This window comes from Callospermophilus lateralis, chromosome 2, assembly GCF_048772815.1.
Source record: "Callospermophilus lateralis isolate mCalLat2 chromosome 2, mCalLat2.hap1, whole genome shotgun sequence".
Taxonomy (NCBI): Eukaryota; Metazoa; Chordata; class Mammalia; order Rodentia; family Sciuridae; genus Callospermophilus; species Callospermophilus lateralis.
In genome coordinates this window covers 150,359,298-150,378,702 of record NC_135306.1, presented here as the reverse complement: position 1 = coordinate 150,378,702, position 19,405 = coordinate 150,359,298, and the positions used below count along the sequence as shown (strand labels likewise).

General features: G+C 57.2%; 1 protein-coding gene across 3 annotated transcripts; it reads left to right on the top strand.

The window, feature by feature from the left end:
• Positions 1 to 119: 119 nt before the first annotated feature.
• Relt (RELT TNF receptor) lies at positions 120 to 19,405 on the top strand. 3 transcript variants are annotated; one of them, XR_013155317.1, is made up of 12 exons: positions 120 to 217; positions 11,933 to 12,003; positions 13,324 to 13,398; positions 13,531 to 13,697; positions 13,911 to 13,990; positions 14,670 to 14,927; positions 16,203 to 16,283; positions 16,569 to 16,650; positions 16,813 to 17,070; positions 17,459 to 17,657; positions 17,795 to 17,982; positions 19,374 to 19,405. XR_013155317.1 is itself a non-coding variant. In XM_076843995.2 (11 exons), exons 2-11 carry the CDS (start codon positions 11,956 to 11,958, stop codon positions 17,840 to 17,842), a joined length of 1,296 nt encoding a protein of 431 aa, XP_076700110.2. In that variant the 5' UTR covers positions 120 to 217; positions 11,933 to 11,955; the 3' UTR covers positions 17,843 to 19,339. The 3 variants fall into 3 exon arrangements, 2 of the variants coding, with proteins under 2 accessions (XP_076700110.2, XP_076700109.2); XM_076843995.2 differs by lacking the exon at positions 19,374 to 19,405 and having other exon boundaries at positions 17,795 to 19,339; XM_076843994.2 differs by lacking the exons at positions 120 to 217; positions 19,374 to 19,405 and adding an exon at positions 228 to 467 and having other exon boundaries at positions 17,795 to 19,339.

Here is a 19,405-nt window from a genome sequence, read left to right as displayed (position 1 = left end):
GCAGCTTCTAGGCTGGGGGCTCGGGGCAGCGAGCCTAGACTCTGACGTCGTGGGCGGGGCCGGCGGCCGTGACGCGAGGGGCGGGGCTAAGTACCTTCCCGGCCCGGCCGCCAATTCATTCAAAAGGCGCGCAGGCTGCGCGGCCGCCCGTGAGCTCCCCGAGCCGGGCCCGGGCACCAAGTCCGACCCGGAGCCGAGCTGGAGCTGCCGCGGCCAGGTAAGGGGGAGTGCGGGGCCCGCAACCAGGGTCCGCGTCCAGGCCAGCGGGTTGCGCCCCTGCCTCCCTGCGTCTCCGAGGAAGTTCGCCGGCGTGGCGGATGCAGCAATCCAAGCTAGCGGCCCGCCTCCCGGGGTCCTGTCCCGGCACCTTCGGCACACAGATCGCTCCTGCCTCTGAGCCCCGGCCCCGGACTGCGTGTCCTCTGGCTGCGATTCGGGGCCCGGCCCTGCGCAGTGTCTGTCAGAAGGTGCGCCGGAGGGAAGCAGCGTAACTTGCTGTGTGAGGGACCAGCGGGGCCCGGGAAACTTGGACCCAGACCAGGGCAGGGTGCGGGACAGGACAGCGGCGTCTCAGTGCCACTGCGGCGGGCGGGTGTGTGGGGGGGTCTGAACGGTGTCAGCCCGTGACTGTGGGTGACACGGCCCATGAAGCGGCCTGTCCCGGGTGAACGTGTGGCCGGCATACTGGGCGGTGACGCCGAGCCCAGCGGGCGACACAGAGGGGCTCTGTGTAACTGAGACTGGCAGAGACAGAGAAAGGGCTGGGAAAGACCCTGGGTCACCGGGGTCACTGTGTGTAGCCTACAGTGTAAGCAGAGCAGGGCCAAGAACACTGGTTAATGAGTGGCGAGAAACCCCAAGTGACAGAACTAACCCTGGATTACTAGGGCCATATCTGCGCCGGGTCAAGTAGTGTGTGTGTGTGTGTGTGTGTGTGTGTGCGCGCGCGCGCGCGTGCCCGTGTGTGCCCATGCGTGTGTGTGTGTGTGTGTGTGTGTGTGTGTGTGCCTGGTGCCTGCCTTAGGACAATGAGTAAGAGGCAGAAAGAGGAGGGACCTCAGACACCTCTCAGCAAATGGGGGACCAAGAAGTTGGGTCTTTCCTTGAGGTGCGGGGGGGGGGGGGGGGGGCACCTCTCAGGAGTCTGAGCCACATGCCCTGGCAGCAGGAGGGGGGCCAGGGTTGGGGTTGGCACTTTGGGCAGCATTTGAGGGGGCCTGAGGTAGGCTCAGTTTCCACTTCACATACACATACAGTATCTCTCACACTCACACATTGAAATCCCACGCCTCGTAGAGCTCTGCCCTTGGAAAACTGTATTCTGTAAGGTCTCAGCTTCAGTCTTGCTCTCAGACCTGTCCCTGCTGGGCCTCAGTCTCCCCTGTCTACACACTGAGGTGTCAGGCTGTAAATGGACTGTGAATCATCACTTTGGGATCCTCTATTTTTTTGGGTCAACTGCCTCTGTTCTCCCTTCCCTCCCTTCAGGCAGGGGCTTGAGGGCAGGCTTCTTCTGGGGACACAGTGGTCCAGGGGCTGTACCCAGGTGTTGGTGAGAGGGTTGGAAGCACAGCCTGTCCAAAACTGGTCAAGGAGACTTCAGACTCTCACTGAAAGGCTGCCTGGTCCACTGTCTCGATATGAACCCATAGACAACATGGATCCTGAAATCCTGACCCAATAGACATTCTTTACTCAGGTCTCCTTTCTTCAACTCCCTGGTTGGAGGAAGAGGGGGCACAGATTTCAAATTAGTCTCTAGACTGGGGGGAGACTAAGTTCTTTCTGGAGAGCTGGAATAGAGCCCCTTCACTATCTGGGCAAGTCCTCTCTGAGCCCCCTACTCCCACAAGAGGGTCTGAGGGGTTCATACAGGGTAGTTGGAAATTTGTCTCCCTGGCAAGGTGAGTGGTGATTAGAATGCAGCACCTGTTATAGGTAGGATCTGGAAGTTCTGTCTTCTGCTGCCATCCTCTAAAGATGTTTATTTTGTTGAAATGTTGCAAATGTGAAGGGGCATGGTGCTAGGCTCTGTTTTAAACTTTATAGTGTACTGTCACATTAAATCCTCACAGCGGTTCTGAGATCTGGTGATTATTTCAGAGAAAGAAACTGAGGCTCAAAGAAGCAAAGTGGCTTGCCCACAGTCACACAGAATCAGGACAGTGGTTGAGTGGAATTCAGGACCTCTGACCTTGTGAGGTGATTGGCCTCACAGGGTCACACCACCTTTCTGCTCATGCCTTACCTGGATTGGTAGGCATGGCCTTCCAGGGTGTTCCTTTTTGTTCTGAGTGTAATGTGTGTGTACACACATGTCTGGAACATCGGAGTCAGGTAGGTTACATGGCCTTCCTCTTCCTCTTCCTTCCTCAGCCCTCACCCTCAGCCAGATGTCACTAGAAAGGCCTGTCTTCTGACTTCTAGAGCTGCACCTGGGTTTGGAAATGTCCACCTGGTTTTGAAGAGTATCTGGAGTTAGCAGTGCAGCTTAGGGGTGGCAGGGGTAATTGACCTTCACCATACTTGAGAGGCCCCCATCCCCATCATTGTTGTTGCTCTAGGCATGTTCCTTACACTTCCCTTCTGCTGTGAGAGGGAACAGACTGAGTGACCTTGAGCTGGTGTCTTGCCCTCTGTGGGCATTTCTCCCCATTCTTCCCAGATGCCCCTTCTAGTTCTGACCACTGCCATTGCTTGGCCTAGAGCTAGGTCTGGGCATCAGGGTGTCCTTTGGTCTTCTCTGGAATGACTGGAGCTCTGTTTCTTGGGGCTGATGAAAATAGCTGTCTTGGTCTCCAGGGGCTGAGCCCGAGTTATTTCCATCCCCAGCAAAGAGGTGGAAATAGCTCAGGGGCCTGGAGGGGAAGAGAGAGGAGAACCATTCTTCATCCCAGCCTCAGTGGAGGCCCCCCAGCTCCATCCTTGCCCTGCCCAAGCCAGACTTTCTGGGAACTTGGGATGACAGAGGGGCCAGGTTGGGTTTCCACTTGTAACCCCGGCTGGGACTAGTGTGTTAGTTTCTGAGGAAGCTGCTGTGTCTGGCCAAGCATGGGAGACCCTGAGGAGCAGCAGCATCCCCTCTGCTCATAGGGTAGGAGTCAGAGCCAGCAGGCCCAGCCCTGTTTTACAAAGGGAGAGACTGAGGTTCTGAGAACTTCAGGGACTTACCCAAGGCCCCTAAACCTTGCTGTTCTGGCTTTCCCGTTCCACACAGGGTACTCGCAGGGTACTCACGTTCTGCTCTACCACTTGTTCCCAGGCCAGCTGGACACCAGCCAGCACGTGAAGCAGTCCTAAAACACACCTTCACAAAACTAGGCTGCTCTTACACTCTGGCTCTGGTCCTGCCCTCTGGGCCTAGACTCTTGTTCCCAGCTTGTCTGCCTCCATTTCCAGTCCTTCCATACTGCCAGAGTGACCTCCCTAAAGTAACTCTTGTCTTTTGCATGCAAAATAAAGTCTAAATGCCTCATCCTGGTCTTGAGGCCTTTCCTTCTAAGCTCTCTTAACTTTACATCTTCACCCATATTCCTCCCTACCAGATGCCTCAGGTCAGGTGCTGCTTTTGCTTTTATTGTCTCTTTCTAGAACTCTCCCAATCATTTAGGGTTCAGCCCACCTCACCCAGGAAGCTTCTGAGCCCAGCCTCCGTCTGTCTTCATTATTGGATCCACCTGCTAGTCATTCCCCTTGCCTTTGGGTAATAGGCCCAGGTGTGCGGCACCTATAGGCACTGCTCACCAGCTCTGTGGCTGGCCTCACCAGCAGACTGCCCCCTCCCACTGCCATATCTATGCTGGTGAGGTCTCTCCTGAGGAAGGGCAGCCACTTAAGATCCCAGCCCCTGGGTGCCTGGATACATGGCAGTGTTTGTATCTGTGGTCTCTGAGGCTCACCATGGCCTGAGGTAATACTAGGGGTTAGGGCCCAAAACTCAAGGCCACTCTGTGGGTCTGGGACAAGTTTGGTGCTAACCATGGCCCTCTTCAGACAAGGCCCTCATTCTAGGCCAGTAGAGGAAACTGTCCCCGTTGATGTCCTGTTGTGTGGGCCCTGGGCTCAGCATCTCCCACAGTGGCACTTGTGGGGGCGCCTCCTTCCTGAGTTGTTATGGAGGAGCTGAGACTCAGAGCAGGGGGGAGCAGTCCTAGCTTGAGTCATACAGTTTTCATCCTCCCTGTTAGGGTTAGGGTTAGGGTTAGGGTTAGTCTAACACACCAGCTCTTGCCTAACTTCTGGCCTGGTCTCCAGGCAAGGGGCAAGGGTTTGGGGCTTGTCCGATAATTCCAGCATGAGCTTCCAGAGAAGGACCAGGCTGGCCTACCCAAAGCAGGAGTAGGAAATGTTGGTGGGGCTCTCAGTACCTAGCAAGGGGAGGCCTGTTATGGAGCTAGCCTTCTCCAAGTGGGTAGGAGAATGGAGCAGAAAGGGAGAGATTTTGCCCAAGATCATCCAGGAGAACCCATCCACCCCACTCCCCAACTATAGATTGATGGGTCCTGGGATGTGGTCTCTGGGTAGATCTAGCACCCACAGTGCATGGTGCTCCTGTGTGTATAGGCAGAGGCTTGGTATTTCTGGGTAGGACTAGGCTAGCAGAGAGATAGGAACCAGTGCTGTGTCCCTGCTCTGTGCCCAGTCCTGCCATCAAGGCTCCCAGACTGTCCCATCTCTGCCTCATGCTGAGAGTGTCAATCCTCGAGGCACAAGCATGGAAACCGAGGCTCAGAGGAGTAGAAACCCTTGCAAGACCCTATTGTTTCTGGGATCCAAAGCCAGGTCTGTCAGTCTTGAAGGCCAGAGTTCTTTCCTGGGCCACCCTGGGAAAGATGAGAGCTCTATAAATAAACTGCCCGTGTGGCTGTGAGTGTCCCTGGCTAGCTGGCATAGACGGAGGGGATGGAGGGGCCTCTACAGCCAGTTAGAGGCAGGGTCTGAGCATGGTGGAGAGGGAAGGGAGAAGGGTTTCTAGAAGGAGGGACTAAGCTTGGCCAAGCAAATACTGTGAGAAGGAACAGTGAGAGCAAGGGGGACCTGCAGTGTGCCCAGCCTCCCATGTGCACTGCTTACCTTCCTCAGAGAGCCTCCCCACTTTAGCAGGAGTTATAGGAGACTGAGAACGGACAGCCGAGAGGCCCTCCCAACAAGGAGCTTCCTGCAGGAGAAGGCACCTGGACTTAGGCCTGATTATAAGAATCACCATTTGCCTGTGAATTCTGGGTCTCCCGCCACACAGCGAGGCTAGCTGAATAGGCACAATTGCCCGAAATTACAGAGGAGAAACTGAGACTTGGGCAGGTAGGTGGGCATACTGACTACTCACTGCACCTCCACCTTCCTAACAATGGTGTCAGCTGGTAAAGCAGGTGGGCACAGGCCTGGATAGCTGGGAAATGGGCACCCGGGGTCCTCTCAGTGAGACCACGGTGCCACCACCCATGCTGCTGGGATTTATATTGGGTTCCCCAATGCACCCTTGTTGCACCCAAGTTTTTTTGGATGACCTTGGCTGTTTCTGAGCCTGGGTTCCTTCTCTGGCCTTCAAGAGAACTGGTAATTTCCAAACAGCACTAAACAGTGGCTCTACTTATTCCCTCAGCATCCCATGAGGCAGGGACTGGCACCTCTGTTTGCAGAGGAGGACCCCAAAGTTCAGAGAGGTAAGTGACCTGCCAAGGTCACAGATCCACTAATCAAGACCGCCAGAGTTTCAGCCCAGTTGGAATGTTCCAGAGACCAGCTTGAGCCCAGTTGGAATGTTCCAGAGACCAGCCTCACGCCCTCCTAACTCCATTCTCATGCACATTCTCACTGTAGGCTCTGTTGGGTAGGCCCTTAGGGGGAGCCTCTATCTCTATCTCCCCTCTGAGCCTGGGGGAATCGGATAACAGGTCAGGAGGGGTGTGGTCTCCCCTCAGCCTCTCCCAAAGCCTCTGCCCAAGTCAGCTAGGTTGGGAATGGGAAGGGCCCATGCTGAACACAGTGGAGAAGCTTGGGCATAGTGATTCAGTACCAAGCATATGACCAGGGTGGGAGGTCAAGGCAACTTCTTGGAGGAAGAGGTAGCAGTAATGTGAGTGGGGGCTGCAGGAAGTGTCCTCCAGCCCCTCCTGGGTCCCTTGCTGTCCTGTTTTAGAGTGAGAGGGGAGGTATTCTAGGGCTGGCCCATGGTACCAAGAGGTTGATGGCAAACTAGAAATAGGCCATGTGGGGGCAGTGGGGATGCCAGGTCTGGGAGACACTGGCAAAGGCTGCCTGCTGCCCACCCCTACTCCAGGGTAGGCAAGCCCTGTCTTTTTTGAGACTAGGTTATTAAGGCTACTTCTTAGCCTCTCTGAGCCTCAGTTTCTACATGGAACCCTGTCTCTGAGGGGTTCATTGGGACCCAACCTAGAGAGGCTATGAGGCATGTGTGGGCACTTAGAGAGAGGGCTCTTGGGGAGCCCCAGCTCTGCCCCAGAGATGACGGTCTGGCCTCAGACACCCCTTCCCCTAGTCCTAGTCTCAGGCAGGAAGGAGGGAAGAGATTGCATCTGTACCTTCCCAGACTGGGAGGAGCTGGGTGGGCCCTATCTGGCTGCCTCAGCCCTTTCCTAAGCCTCAAGGAGCCAATTAGCCCCCTCAGCTCCACCTGCCCACCTCACCACCTGATCTGCTGAAGTGCAGACCCAGGGGCAATGGGAGGTCTGAGGGGCAGAACCCTGCCCAGCTCCTGGTAAGGTAGCTGCAGCTGCTGCCTGGCAGTGTAGGGGTGCAGGATTAGGAGTCCAGCGCTGGAGAGGTACTCACTCAATGGTGGTGCCCTGGAGATCCTGGCTACCTGAGGCTGGGAGAGGGCTGGGTCGAGGGGCACCCTTCTCACGGAGGAGTCCTGTGCTGACCTCTGCACATCTGGGCCCCCAGTTCAAGAACTGGGTCTACACTCCGGGACCTTTTCCTCCCTCTGGGAATTCCCAGACTTCCCCAGCCTTCCTGCTTCTTACAGTTTCCAGTGCCCTTTTCTTTCAGAGTTGGCAGATTGGGACAATACTCAAATGAATATGAGCGTAGGCAAATCTCGGAGGCCCCTGAGACTGCCACACGGGGATAGTAACTACTCTGGGGCCTGCCTGGCTCTTTGTACTAGACCTTCAGTTGAGCCACCTACTGTGTTCCTGCTTCCCTAGACTCTGCCATCAGATTGGCAAAGACTCAGAACATCCACCTGCCAGGCTCTGGGCTAAACCTCAGGGTGGGGGAGGCAGAAATGAGGCAGTCCAGGGCTCCATCCCTGCTTCAGTCACACACTGGTTGTGTGACCTCCAAGTGACCTCTCTGACCTCCAGCTGTAAAACAGAAATGCTCACTTCTGCTGTGAGGAGTAGAGGTGACCCAGAGCCAGGGCCAGCCCCAGCTTGGGGCCAGTCCCCCTCTCCTGTAGGGGAGGAGGGCAGCAGGCAGTTCCTCACTGCCCTCAGCACCGCCCAATGTGGGCACTGCCCTACTTCAGCCCCAGTTGCCAGGGAACCACTGGGTCCCTTGCTAACCTGGATTTTTCTATTGATGGGTAGCCTTTGTCTTCCTGCCTGGTACAGCCACCACTGAGGGAGGCCCATGTCCATCTGTGTTTCTAGGCAACTCTTGGCAACCCTCTCCTCTGGAGGCTGGAGGGAGGTCCGTAGGCCTCGGAGCATGGGCTGGGAAACAGAGCCTGTCTTCCTCCAACCCTGCTCCTGATGGGCACCTGTTCGTACCCACATCTCCCTTGCTTGGAAGGTAGCCCAGTGCACCTGGCAAGACCCAAATTGTTCCGTGCCTGTCCCTCCCCTGCTTAACCCTCCAAGGTTCCCATAGCTCCTGGGAAAAGTTCAGGCTTCTCAGTTGCAGCTGAGGCTGGTGTGACCTGGGCACTGCCCATCTGTCTTCCCAGCCTCCTCTCCTTTCCCACACCCTCCCCTCCCCAGAGGCTCCACGTAGCTGCTCAGGCACCTCCTGTGTACCTGGCTGTGTGCCAAGCATTGAACATAAATGTAAAAGGAGAATCTCAGTGTGCTCATATGGGCGTGGCAAGCACGTGCCCCTTCCCCCTCCACAGAGGGAAACTGAGGCACAGTGAGTAGTGAGTGCTTGTGGAGGGTGTACTCTGTGCCAGCCCATAGCTGAGAAATTAGTGTGAATCCTCTCATTTCACTCTCCTGACAGTCCTCTGCAGGCGTCCACAGCTACAAAGCCAGTGAAGAGCAGAGCAGGACAACATACTCCACCATGTGGCCCCAGGTGGTCCTGGAGCTTCAGATGCAGGTTCATACCCGCTCCTCTTAGTCCGGCCTCAGCTGTCCTGTCCGCTCTGCAGCCTTCAGGGCCCTCACTACCCCAGCGGGGCCTTGAGCCTTCTACTGAGAGTACCCTTTTCTGCCTCCCATCCTGAGTGCAGCGCAGACTTACCCAGTGCGGCACTGGGCATGGAAGACGGCTGGTGGCAGGGACGGGGCTGGGTAAACAGGGTGGTTAATGCCGGTGGGGAGGTGGTGGTTGGGGGAGGCTTCCAGGAGGAAATGACTTTGAGCTAAGCTCTGAAGGAAGAGTAGGTGTTGGCCAAGTGATGGGAGGGGTTTCTGGGCAGAGGAAATGGCAGGTAACTGTGTCTTGTGTGTCTTGGGAAGAAGGTCGAAGTGGCTGGAGCATGCGGATGTGTAAGGGTTGGCAGGGGTGCATCAGGACGCCATTCTGAGGGTGGCGGGAGCTGGCGCATAGGGCTAGGCTCCATGATGGAACATCTAGGCTGCTGGGTGAGGGGGCCAAAGGGTCAGGCTGAGGCCCAGGGAGACTGGGGAGTGTACCAAAGGGGAGGGCCCAGCTGGGGAACAGAGGGGTGTGACCCCATTGGCTTCAGTTCTGGGAAAGGGGAAGCTGCCACAGCTTCCTCTTTCTCTGAGGCCTCCAGGCTGCTCCTCTCTGGGGCTCTGCTACCTCCAACCTCTCTGCAGTGTGGGGCCCTGTCATGGCGATGCGGGCTGGCTTTTATCCAGGGAATTTCTGGTTCTGATTGTTGGGGCATTTTTCTGGAGGGTCGAGGAGAAGGAAACCTTTCTGACCTAAGCCTGTGTGTTAGAGGCCTCCTGCTTCTAGCCTCGGGCTGGGTACTGGGTTTGTGGTGAATAAAGCAGACATCCGTGCCCTCCTGCTGTTTGGCGGGGTGCAGGCAAGTAAGCAGCTGAGACCAACGACAAACCTGCACAGGGGTGGGGGAGGGGCTGCTGGAGGGAAACCGCGTGACCCACTTTAGGGCGGATTACCTCACAGGTCTCCTGACAGCTTTCCCATGGGAGATAAACATGCCCATCTTGCAGATGAAGAGACTGAGCCCTGAGAAGTGAGGGGCTTAGGTCCCATAAGGGGTTGGTGGCAGTGGGGACAGGCCCCAGGCTAGGAGACTTGGGGGAAGAGTGGCTTCTGAGCTAACTTCCTTCTCTGCTAAAACCCTTGGGTCTCCTCCTCCACACTGGGCTGGGGGGTTCTCTCTCAGGCACATGGAGCTAGAGAGGGGGCTCCGGGGACCTTCCCTGCCCTCTCTGGGCCTCAGTCTCTCCATCTCTGACAGCTGTGCTTCAGGAAGCCCTCAGGAGATGCTGGAACTTCATGGCCTTCTGGATAAAGCAGAGTGGTAGGGATGAGGCCTTCACGGACCCCCTCCCAGCCTCCCAGCCTCCCAGCCTCCCATCGGTGGGGCTTCTCTCTGAACTTGCTCTCTGGTCATGGTTCCAGGACTCTGTGCTGGAGACCTGGGGTGGAGGTTGGGGCCCCTGAGCAGCAGGTGTGCACACGTGTGCATAAGGGCTTTTCTGCCTGACCAGGCAGGTCCGGCTGGGACTCAGACTGGGCTGAATGTAGGGGCCGGGGCAGCCAGACTAGAGTAAGTGCCGGGTTGGGGTAATTAGAGGGAGTGTAATTAGAAGGCACGAGGGCAGCAGGCGGCGGATGTCTGTGCATGTGCCTGAGTGGGCCCTCTCTGGCTTGGAGGCTGGGCCTCTGGACACTTGCTTTTCTCCTGGAAGTCTCCGCATTGCACAGCTCCACGCCTTTCTGCAGATGAACATCTGTACACTGGCTCCTCACGTGCTCAGGTCACCCAGTGGGTGCCACCCAGGGTCGGTTATTTTGCAGTTATTTTGCTTCTTTCTTTTCATCCCCTGCCCCAGCCTTATAGGCCCATCTGGGGACAAGAAGGTGCTGGGGCTAGGGGCGGGCTGTGGGGACAGCCTGAGGACTTGGGCTTGTGATTAGGTCTGTGGGTTGATCCCTGGAAGGAGATGGGCTTGAGCGGGGAGTTTGGCAGCGCAGGGTAGGGGGAAGGGACGCTGTGAGGCAGACCCTGAAAGGAAGACGTGTGACCAGATTTAAGGTGGGCAGGTCAGGAGATGAGTCAGGGGGCGCCCTCTGTTGAGTGTTGGCTGCCAGATTCGGCCTTCACCTACCCTGTGGGCCTGGGCTTCCTTGTCCCTGGTTTTCCCCTTACCTGGCCTGGGGCCAAGAGTGGCTGGCTGCCAGTGACCTGGAGAGTCCCAAGGATGATGTGACTACTCCCCTCCCCCTCCCCTGGGTGTAACACAAACCCCTGGCCCTGTGAGGTCTGTGCCTGGCCAGGTCAGGCGGGTGGATCAGTTTCCTGGGCTCCTTTTCCAGGCGGGAAGCCCGGGCTGCCTACAGGGAGAGGGTCTTCCGTGTGACCTGGAACTTGCCACAGGCAGTGTGTCTCCCGGAGGGTTGGCATCACATAGGTTGGGGCTCCTCTGCCTGCCAGTGCCCTAGGACAGTGGCTGGGCTCTCTAAGTCCCATGAGCCATCCTTGGACCTCAGAGGCTGCATATGGCCTGTGTCCAGGTCCCATGAACACTGTTTCTGTCACCTTTACAACCCTGAAAGCAGGCCTCTGGGGTACACTCTGGAGCTTCCTCATTCAGCAACAGGCCCTTCGGTTGTGTAATTTGAATCCTGAATCCTGTTGTTCCAACTTGTCCACTGGCTGGGGGCTTCTCCAGAGGCAGCCGCAGTCTGGCCCTGGGGCCTCAGTCTTGGCTGGCCAGGGGGCTGGGCAGCACCACTGATGTTGCTCTGAAATACCACATGCTACTTTATTTTGTTTTTTGGCACTTCCTACTGACTGGCAGGGGAACCACTCTCTCAATCTCTGCAGTATGGGGTCCCCAGGGAGTGGGATCCTTGAGGACAGGGTCCTATTTCCCGGGTGAGGGCAGTGGCTGGCCCATGGGGGAGAGAGGAAGAGAGGCTGAACTCTGCTGCCATGGCCACCTACCCCTTCAGGTCCCCTGCGGCAGCCAGGCAGGCAGAGATGTAAGTAGACATGTCCTGGCCCTCCCTAGGGACACATGGACAGTGACCATGTGGAAGGTTCCAGGCCTGTGATGGAGTGAGGCACAGGAGTTATAGGAGCCAGACTCAGCTTTGGGGAAAACTTCTAGAAAAGCTTCCAGAAAGAAAAGTGTTTGAAAGGTGGGGAGTGAGAGTGGAGACAGAGGAACGTGAGGCAGGAGGCCGTGGGCCTGTGGGCTGCGGTTGGCAGGAGCCTGGAAACTGCAGAGGAGAGCAGAGGCCTAGGCTGAGGGCTACAGCCTTCTCTGCCTGGCGCGGCCTCCCCAGGCTTCCTTCCTCCTGTGCTCCCCTGCGATGCCGCAGGGCACCTGGCTGTTTATGGAAGGGGAAGGAAGCCCTTCCTCCTCTGGGAAGCCTCCCCAGCCTGCAGGGCCCTCTATTCTTCCAGTGAGGCTGGCCCTGCATGGTGCAGCCCACCTCTGCTCAGACTGGACCTGGGCAGGGATCTAGGGCACCCTCCCAACTCCTTGTGAAGGCCTGTCATTCTGAAGTGCCTGGGGGGACAGCAGCTGCCTTTCTATCCCGGCTGGCCCCTGAGTCTTCCCTCCATCTACCCTAGGCCAGAGATCACCGCAGGGCCTGATGATGAAGCTGAGCGGACTGTGCTGGCCCCTGTCCTGCCTCCTCGTGGTGAGTGGGACGGGCTGGGGAGGAGCTCCAGGGAGGAGGGAGTGAGCCTGCTCAGGAACCCCATGCTTGATTATTCAGCTTGATTATTCAACGAGGCTTGATTATTCAGCTCTTCCTGGGAAGCATTTGGGGCTGTCCAACCCCAGGTAGCCTATCCTGACCCACCCTGGCATGAAATGGTGACCCAGGAGGGAAGGCCATGGCTTCCCCTACCCATCCAAGGCAGAAGACCATGCCTACCCAGGCTGCAGGGGGCAGGGGGAGGAGAAGGAAGGACTTGCATTTGTGGCTAAGGGCAGGTGCCTGTCAGCAGCCGGTGTGGGAATAATGGCCAGTAGTGGGGAACCTGAGGAAATTGGGCCAAAGACGCCTGGGATTTGGGGCACCTCAGATGCTGGAGTTGAGATCTGTGTTGGAAATGAGAGAATCTGGCCAGACTTGGCCCCAGACAGGTCTTGGCGTCTGGTTTGGTCTTTCTTTCTCAGCCTGGAATTCCTGAGTGTGATACCTGGCCTCAGGCAGGTGCTGGAGCCAGGTCTGGAGCCTGAGGAGATCCCCAGAGCCTCTGTGACATTTTGCCTCCAAGGGAGCTGGCTCTGCTCTATGCCTCATACCCCCAAATCAGCGTTGGACTAAAATGAAGGACATGGTCTCCCCACAGCAGGAGTTGAGGCCAGATGGTTCACACCTGAAAGTGGGAAGCAGTGGGAGCTCCCCGTGGGAGGCGCTGGGACACCCTTCCTTTGAATGTGCCATCCTCTGTTTGGGTGCCTGGGTGAATGGGGTGGCCTTGCCACAGGGGGAGGTCACAGAGGAGGATGTGGTCTCAGAGACTCAGCCCAGGGCCCAGAATAGTAAGCACCAGCTGCAAACTTGGCTCCAGGAATGATAAACAGAGGCGGGCTAATGACATGTCCAGCTGTGATTGGGGGCCAGGGGTTGCAGCAGGAAGAGGGACAGAAACAGAGAGGAATTCGGAAGCATTTCCTCCTCACTGGTCTTGTTAGCTGGAAGGGGTGTAATTCAGAGATCCAAGGGCTTGAGGTCCTGATCCCCTCTCTGGGGCTTTCCAGAACTTTCCCGAAGCAGATGTGATTCTTCTCCCTACTCAGGCACTGGTAACGAAGCAGGTCTGGGACAGGGCAGGTTTTCCTTGCAGTGTGAGGGATCAAGGTTAGAAGAGTGTCTATGAAGCCTGGGTGGGATGGCCCTATGTGGTCAGCGATCTCCACTCCTATGGGCTCAGATGACCCTAGAGACCCCGTGCCCAGAACTCTCTCCTTCCCTCCCTCAATATGCTCCTGTTTGCTTTTCTTCCAGCTGCTGCCCTGGCCTCTGGCCACTGCAACACCAACGACCCCTTGGCAGTGCCCACCTGGGGAGGAGCCCGATCTGGTGAGCATTGAGCTGCACATCTGCCCTGTCCTGGGAAGACATCTTAGGGCAAGGGGTGGGGTCCCAGGCCTGGCTTCCCCAGGGACCTCAGGCCTGACTCCTGGCCTCCTTCTCACCCTTTGTTTCCTACAGGACCAGGGTCAGGGCACATTATGCAGGTCCTGCCCCCCAGGCACCTTCTCCATCTCCTGGGGCTCCAGCCCATGCCAGCCTCATGACCGCTGCAGCCTTCGAAGGAGGCTGGAGGTCCGGGCTGGCACTGCAACCCAGGATACACTATGTGGAGGCTGCCAGCCTGGGTGAGCAAGGGGTGGATGGTGGGAGCTCATGCCTAAGAGGCCAGGACTATGGATCCTGGAGTTCCAGCCTATTTCCACCCTACATAGACCTTAGTCTTCCCATCTGCGAAATGGGATGGAACAAGACCATTGAGGGTGACTGATAGGAAGGAATCCAGCCTACGGACAGTTTTTGGGGAAACTTCTGGACCTCAGTGATATCTCTCCCTGCAGGTGGATTGGGCCTCGGGGGGTTCCCCACATTCCATGTCAACCATGTTCCTGGGCATCTCTGAACACTCCTGGCTGTAATGGTGAGTGGCAGATTGGAGGTGTATGAGGAATGGGTGCAGGAGCTTGAGCCCAGGAGCCCCAGATTGTCCATATGGGGAACTGGGGTCCTCTCAGCCTCTGGGAGGACAGCCAGCCAGGGGGAGCCCAGCAGAATGTGGCCAGTCACCTCCCTTTACTTCTGAGTGGCAGAAACCATACAGTGGGTGGAGGCCACAATTAGGGGCTTAGGAGGTTCTCATCCTGACCAGTCTCCCATGCCTGTCCTCTCCATGAGACCCTGCAAGTGAATGTGAGCACTGGTGTGTCCACACACGTAAACACATGGACACACCTCACACCGCTGAGCCAGTCACCCTCTCAGGTGACTCATTCACAGGGCCTGCCTTAGGGAGGCAGGATTCCGCGTCCCCGTGCCTAGGCATGTGCCACATTGCTATCTGTTCACTCCTTACCCAGCATGAGGGGTGATAGGGGTGCCGGGGGGCTGCCCACCCTGAGGCCCGAGGAAGCCTGTTTCAGGACCCCTGTTTGGCTGGCCAAAAACGGAAGAAAAGCAGGGTTGAGCTGGCCTTTGCCTCCTCAGTATGGCAGGGCGTGGGCTGCCCTGGACCATCAGTCCTCCCTCCACCCCACCTACACTAACTTGGGCCCTGGGCCTCTCTGCCTCTCTGTTTTCCTCTGCCTCCATCTTGTGCTCAGAGTGGGGGCGGCGGGCCCGACGTGGCGTGGAGGTGGCAGCGGGGTCCAGTGGCGGTGGTGAGACTCAGCAGCCGGGGAATGGCACGCGGGCCGGTGGCCCTGAGGAGACGGCTGCTCAGTATGCGGTCATTGCCATCGTCCCCATCTTCTGCCTCATGGGGCTCCTGGGCATCCTGGTGTGCAACCTGCTCAAGCGGAAGGGCTACCACTGCACGGCGCACAAGGAGGTCGGGCCCGGCCCTGGAGGTGGAGGCAGTGGTGAGGCCGGGCTTGGGGTCCAGGTGGGAGACAGGGAACTTGGGGGCCACCGGAGGGAACCTCCTTGGCCTTGGGGGGCTCTGGCAAGGAGAGGCCTGTGGAGGGCTAACTGGGAGGGCCTCCTGGAGGTGGTACGCGCCAGCCTCAGGGGAGACGCCTACAGAGGTGCTGCTGCCAGGAGGAAGGTGAGGGTCCAGGAATGGTGCCGGGCAGAACCAGCAGAGCTGGTCAAGTGGTGGCAAGGTTTGAACCTTGCCCAGCTGTGGAGATCTGGATTCCTGGGGGGTGGGTCTACAGGCTGTAATTGTGTGTGTGGTTCCTGGGTGGATGACCTTTTAAGTACTCAAAGTGACCTTTGATCTCTGGCCTGTAGCTGGAGGAATGTCCTGTGGGAAGGGGGCAATTGTCCTGGACAGACACCACAAGGAGCTCAGGTTACAGCTGCGGGCTGTGGTTTGAATTACAAGTTCTGGAAAGAGGAAGAGGCACATTCTCCCACCCCTACCCCAAGGCCTGTGTCTCTTTCCTCTCCCCTACCTGGCCAAGTCAAGAGTGAAATAGCACCTCCCATGCCAGTGTCCCAGACTGCCTGGGGCTGGCCAAAGCCCCTTCTAACTCCTGACACTAAAGTCTGGAGGGGGCGGGAAGGCAGGCAGGAAGGTGGCGACTGAGGGCCATTTTGCCTGGGACTACGCTTGTTTTCCTAGCTTAGTGACTTCCTTTAACCTCTGGCTGCTGCTTGGGAGCTTTCTTTGCTGCTGGGTTTGGGATTGATCATGTTGGCCCATTCCCTCACCCTTGAGGTCTGGGCCTAAAGCTAACCAAGGACCTCAGTTAAACAGTGCCATGGACAGGGAGGTGTGCAGGAAGTAATGGGCCTGAAGGGGCAGAGTTTGTGGTAGATGTTGGGAGTTCTGGGTAAGAAGGATCCCACTGCAGAGAGGCAGTGCGACCCAGAGGAGGCTGATACAGCCCCTCACCCGCACAGTCTGCAGGGATGTGCAGCTCAGATGGCCCCGAAATCACTGAGTACCCGGGGCTTCTGGTACAGAAGGAGTGAGTGTTCAGTAGTAATGGCGATGGTGGGCTACTCTGAGCCATAGCCGAGGCCCAGAGCCTGCAGGTGCACAGCCCTGGGATACGTCTGTCATCTACTGTCACCTTAACCAAGCTCGGCTCTGGCTTCAAGGCCTGGGGTGCCCTCTGCTGGCTGATCCTGGTGTAGCTTGGGAGTCTAGCTTCCTGGGATCAAGGTCTTTTTCTTCTCTTTCCCAGGGATCAACCCTGCCTACAGGACTGAGGATGCCAATGAGGACACCATTGGGGTCCTGGTGCGTCTGATCACAGAGAAGAAAGGTAGGGACACAGTCTGACCCATTCCAGTGCCCAGGAGAGGAGTGTCTCTTCCTGGAGCCTATGAGGCAGTGTAAGGTCACTGAACTGCCCTGCTCTGCCCTCCCCGCCTGGGTGCTTCAGACAGACGCGGTGCTGCCCCGTGTCTCTGGTCTTGCTTGATGAGGGGTGGAGGAAAAGGTGCAGAGCCCAGCTTGGGTATGCGTGGTGGGTAGGTAGGGGGCTCTGCTGGGGCTTGGGGGGCTCCCCTTATGGTTGGAGCTGGGTTCTGACCACAGCTGCCCACAGAGAATGCGGCGGCCCTGGAGGAGCTGCTGAAAGAATACCACAGCAAACAGCTGGTGCAGACAAGCCACAGGCCTGTGCCCAGGTGAGGGGGGCAGGGCCTTCAGATAATCAGCCTGCCTCCTGGGGGCTACCGATTGGGTCTCTTCCCTCACATGCTGCCTCTACCCCTTCTCTACCTGCTTGGATCTTCTGGCCCTAAGCCTGGGCTGCCCTGATGACTGCTTCTACCCGTTCCCTTCTGTAGGCTGCCGCCGGCCTCCCCCAGTATGCCACATGTCTGCCCTCATCGCCACCACCTCCACACTGTGCAGGGCCTAGCTTCACTCTCTGGCCCCTGCTGCTCCCGTTGTAGCCAGAAGAAGTGGCCCGAGGTACTGCTGTCCCCTGAGGCTGCAGCTGCTACTACTCCTGCTCCCAGCCTTCTGCCCAACCCAGCCAGGGCTTCCAAGGCTGGGGCCAAGACAGGACGTCAGGGCGAGATCACCATCTTGTCTGTGGGCAGGTAAGGTTGGCACAGTTGCACCAGGGTGATGGAGAGATATGACAGCCTTGAGTGGAGGCAGGGTCCTAGATTAAACCCTGGGTACTCTGCTCAGTGATGGCCCTACCCTTTGTGGGCCTCTCTAGTAGGGTGGGTGGCAGAGAGGTGCAACATCTCACATGGAGCCCTTGGGTTCTCAGGGCATGTGTTGGCCCCTGTGGCATCTGGGGCCTCTGAGGCCAAGGGCACCTATCTGCCACCTAGAGGTGGGGTGCTGGGCTAGGTACAAACAGCGGAGGGATGCCTTATTTATGGAGGGCCTGAGAAGATGCTCAGGCACAGATGTCAGAGGCTCTGACCCTGAAATCAAACTCTGCATCCAGAGTGGTCACACCACCTCTTCTCCCAGGTTCCGTGTAGCTCGAATTCCTGAGCAGCGGACAAGTTCAGCAGCATCTGAGGTGAAGACCATCACAGAGGCTGGGCCTTCGGGGGGTGATCTCCCTGACTCCCCACAACCTGGCCTCCTGCCGGAGCAGCAGGCACTGCTGGGAAGTGGTGGGAGCCATACGAAGTGGTTGAAGCCCCCAGCAGAGAACAAAGCTGAGGTGAGGGCTGGGGAAGGCTTGTGAGTACCTTGGGCTCCAGAACAGGGGCACAAGTACAGGGTCCCTGGGAAAGAGCCATTCACCTGGAGCCCGGAAGCCCCTTGAATCAGCTTTGGCCTTTCATCCCTGTCTCCCAGGAGAACCGCTATGTGGTCCGGCTAAGTGAGAGCAACCTGGTTATCTGAGGGGCTGCCTACTCTGAGGACACTCAAACCTGCCCTGGGAGGTTCTGAAGGCTTCCTGGATGAGGAAGAGCTAAGCTGGGACTGTGAGGACCAAGAAGCGATGGCCCAGCAGGCAAAACAGCAAAGGCCAAGGCCTGGAGGTGGGACCGTCCGCCCCAGTGAGGAGGCAGGCAGTTGGAGGGCACTGTGTGCAGGAGCAGATTGAGAGCCTGGCCCCTGTCCCTGCTGCCCCAGTTCCTCCCCTGTAGGATGCCCTAACCCTGTGCCTGCCCTGGCCACATCCTAGGAGCCGAGAGTTCTCTGTACCACCAGAGGTCTAGGCTTGGCAGAGAGGTGGCGCCTGTACTTGGTGCCCCAGTCCCACACTTTGGTGACTAGCTACCCTGCCCCTGTACAGGGCCCTAGGGCAGATGTGTTCTTCCTCCTTTTCTAGCAGGTTCTGTAAAAGGAAGGGGCAATATAAAAGCCCTGGGCTGGGAGGCCAAGTTCCTGGGATCTAATCCTGGGCACATCCCTGGTCCCAGTTTATCTGTGAAATAGGGAGAGAATCACGCCTCAGTGCCTCTCCAGCTCATTGGAGGTTCTGGGATGGGTCCTGTGGAGGGGGTGCTTGACTCTGCCACCTCTCCCATTAGTAGCTTTATCTGGCCCATTTTTGCTGCTTCCGGGGCCTCTGCCTTCAAGGCCCCCATGGGGCTGCCCATCCATGGCTCTGCCTACAGAAGAGGCTTACTTGCATGTGCCTGCCCTACTTCGCTGTTTTTAATGAAACTGAAAAATGACTTGACCTGGGCAAAGCTGAAGTGCAGAGCCCCAGCCCACCCTGCCACCCCCCAGATCTCTGGAACTTCGGGGAGAGGACCACTGGCTGGGCTGAAGAGCACTTCTGGCATCAGTGGTTTCTGTGTCCCTGTGGTGCAGCATGTCTGCCCCCAGCCCTAGACAGCGCAGGTGACTGCTGGCCCAGCCCTGTCTGTCTCCATTCGGGCTCAGCCACCTCGTTATTTATGTGGGGCCGTGCAGGCGCAGGCCCACTGCCTGTCCCCGTTTCTCTTATTTATTAAAACTTGCTGTTGTCCTTTCTTTGCATCTCCATCCCCATCCACTTGTCAAAGAATAAAAGGTGGGAAAGTGGTGTATGAAGACCTTCTTTTCCTTGTGCCCCTTCCCGAGGTCATCTGTCTGTTCCAACACACACTCCTCAGCCCTACTGTGTTGGGCTCCATGTGCTGGACAGGCGGTCCCTCCCCTCACAACACCTCAGCAGTGGGGAATATGGGCCAGGGGAGGCCCCTAACTTCACCTGGTTCCCACGAAGGCCCCTAGAGGGCTGTCCAACAGAAAAACAGTGTGAGCCACGTATGGGATTCAAATTTCTAATAACCATTCCAAAAAGTAAAAACAGGTGGATTTAATTTTAATAATTATCTATACTGTCTTTTAAACTCAGTATATCCGAAATATTTTCATTGCAATATAAAATCAATGTAAAAATTATGAATGAGTTTTTTTTTTTTTTTTTGCTTTTCAGTGTTTATGTATTTTACACATCTTAATATGAAC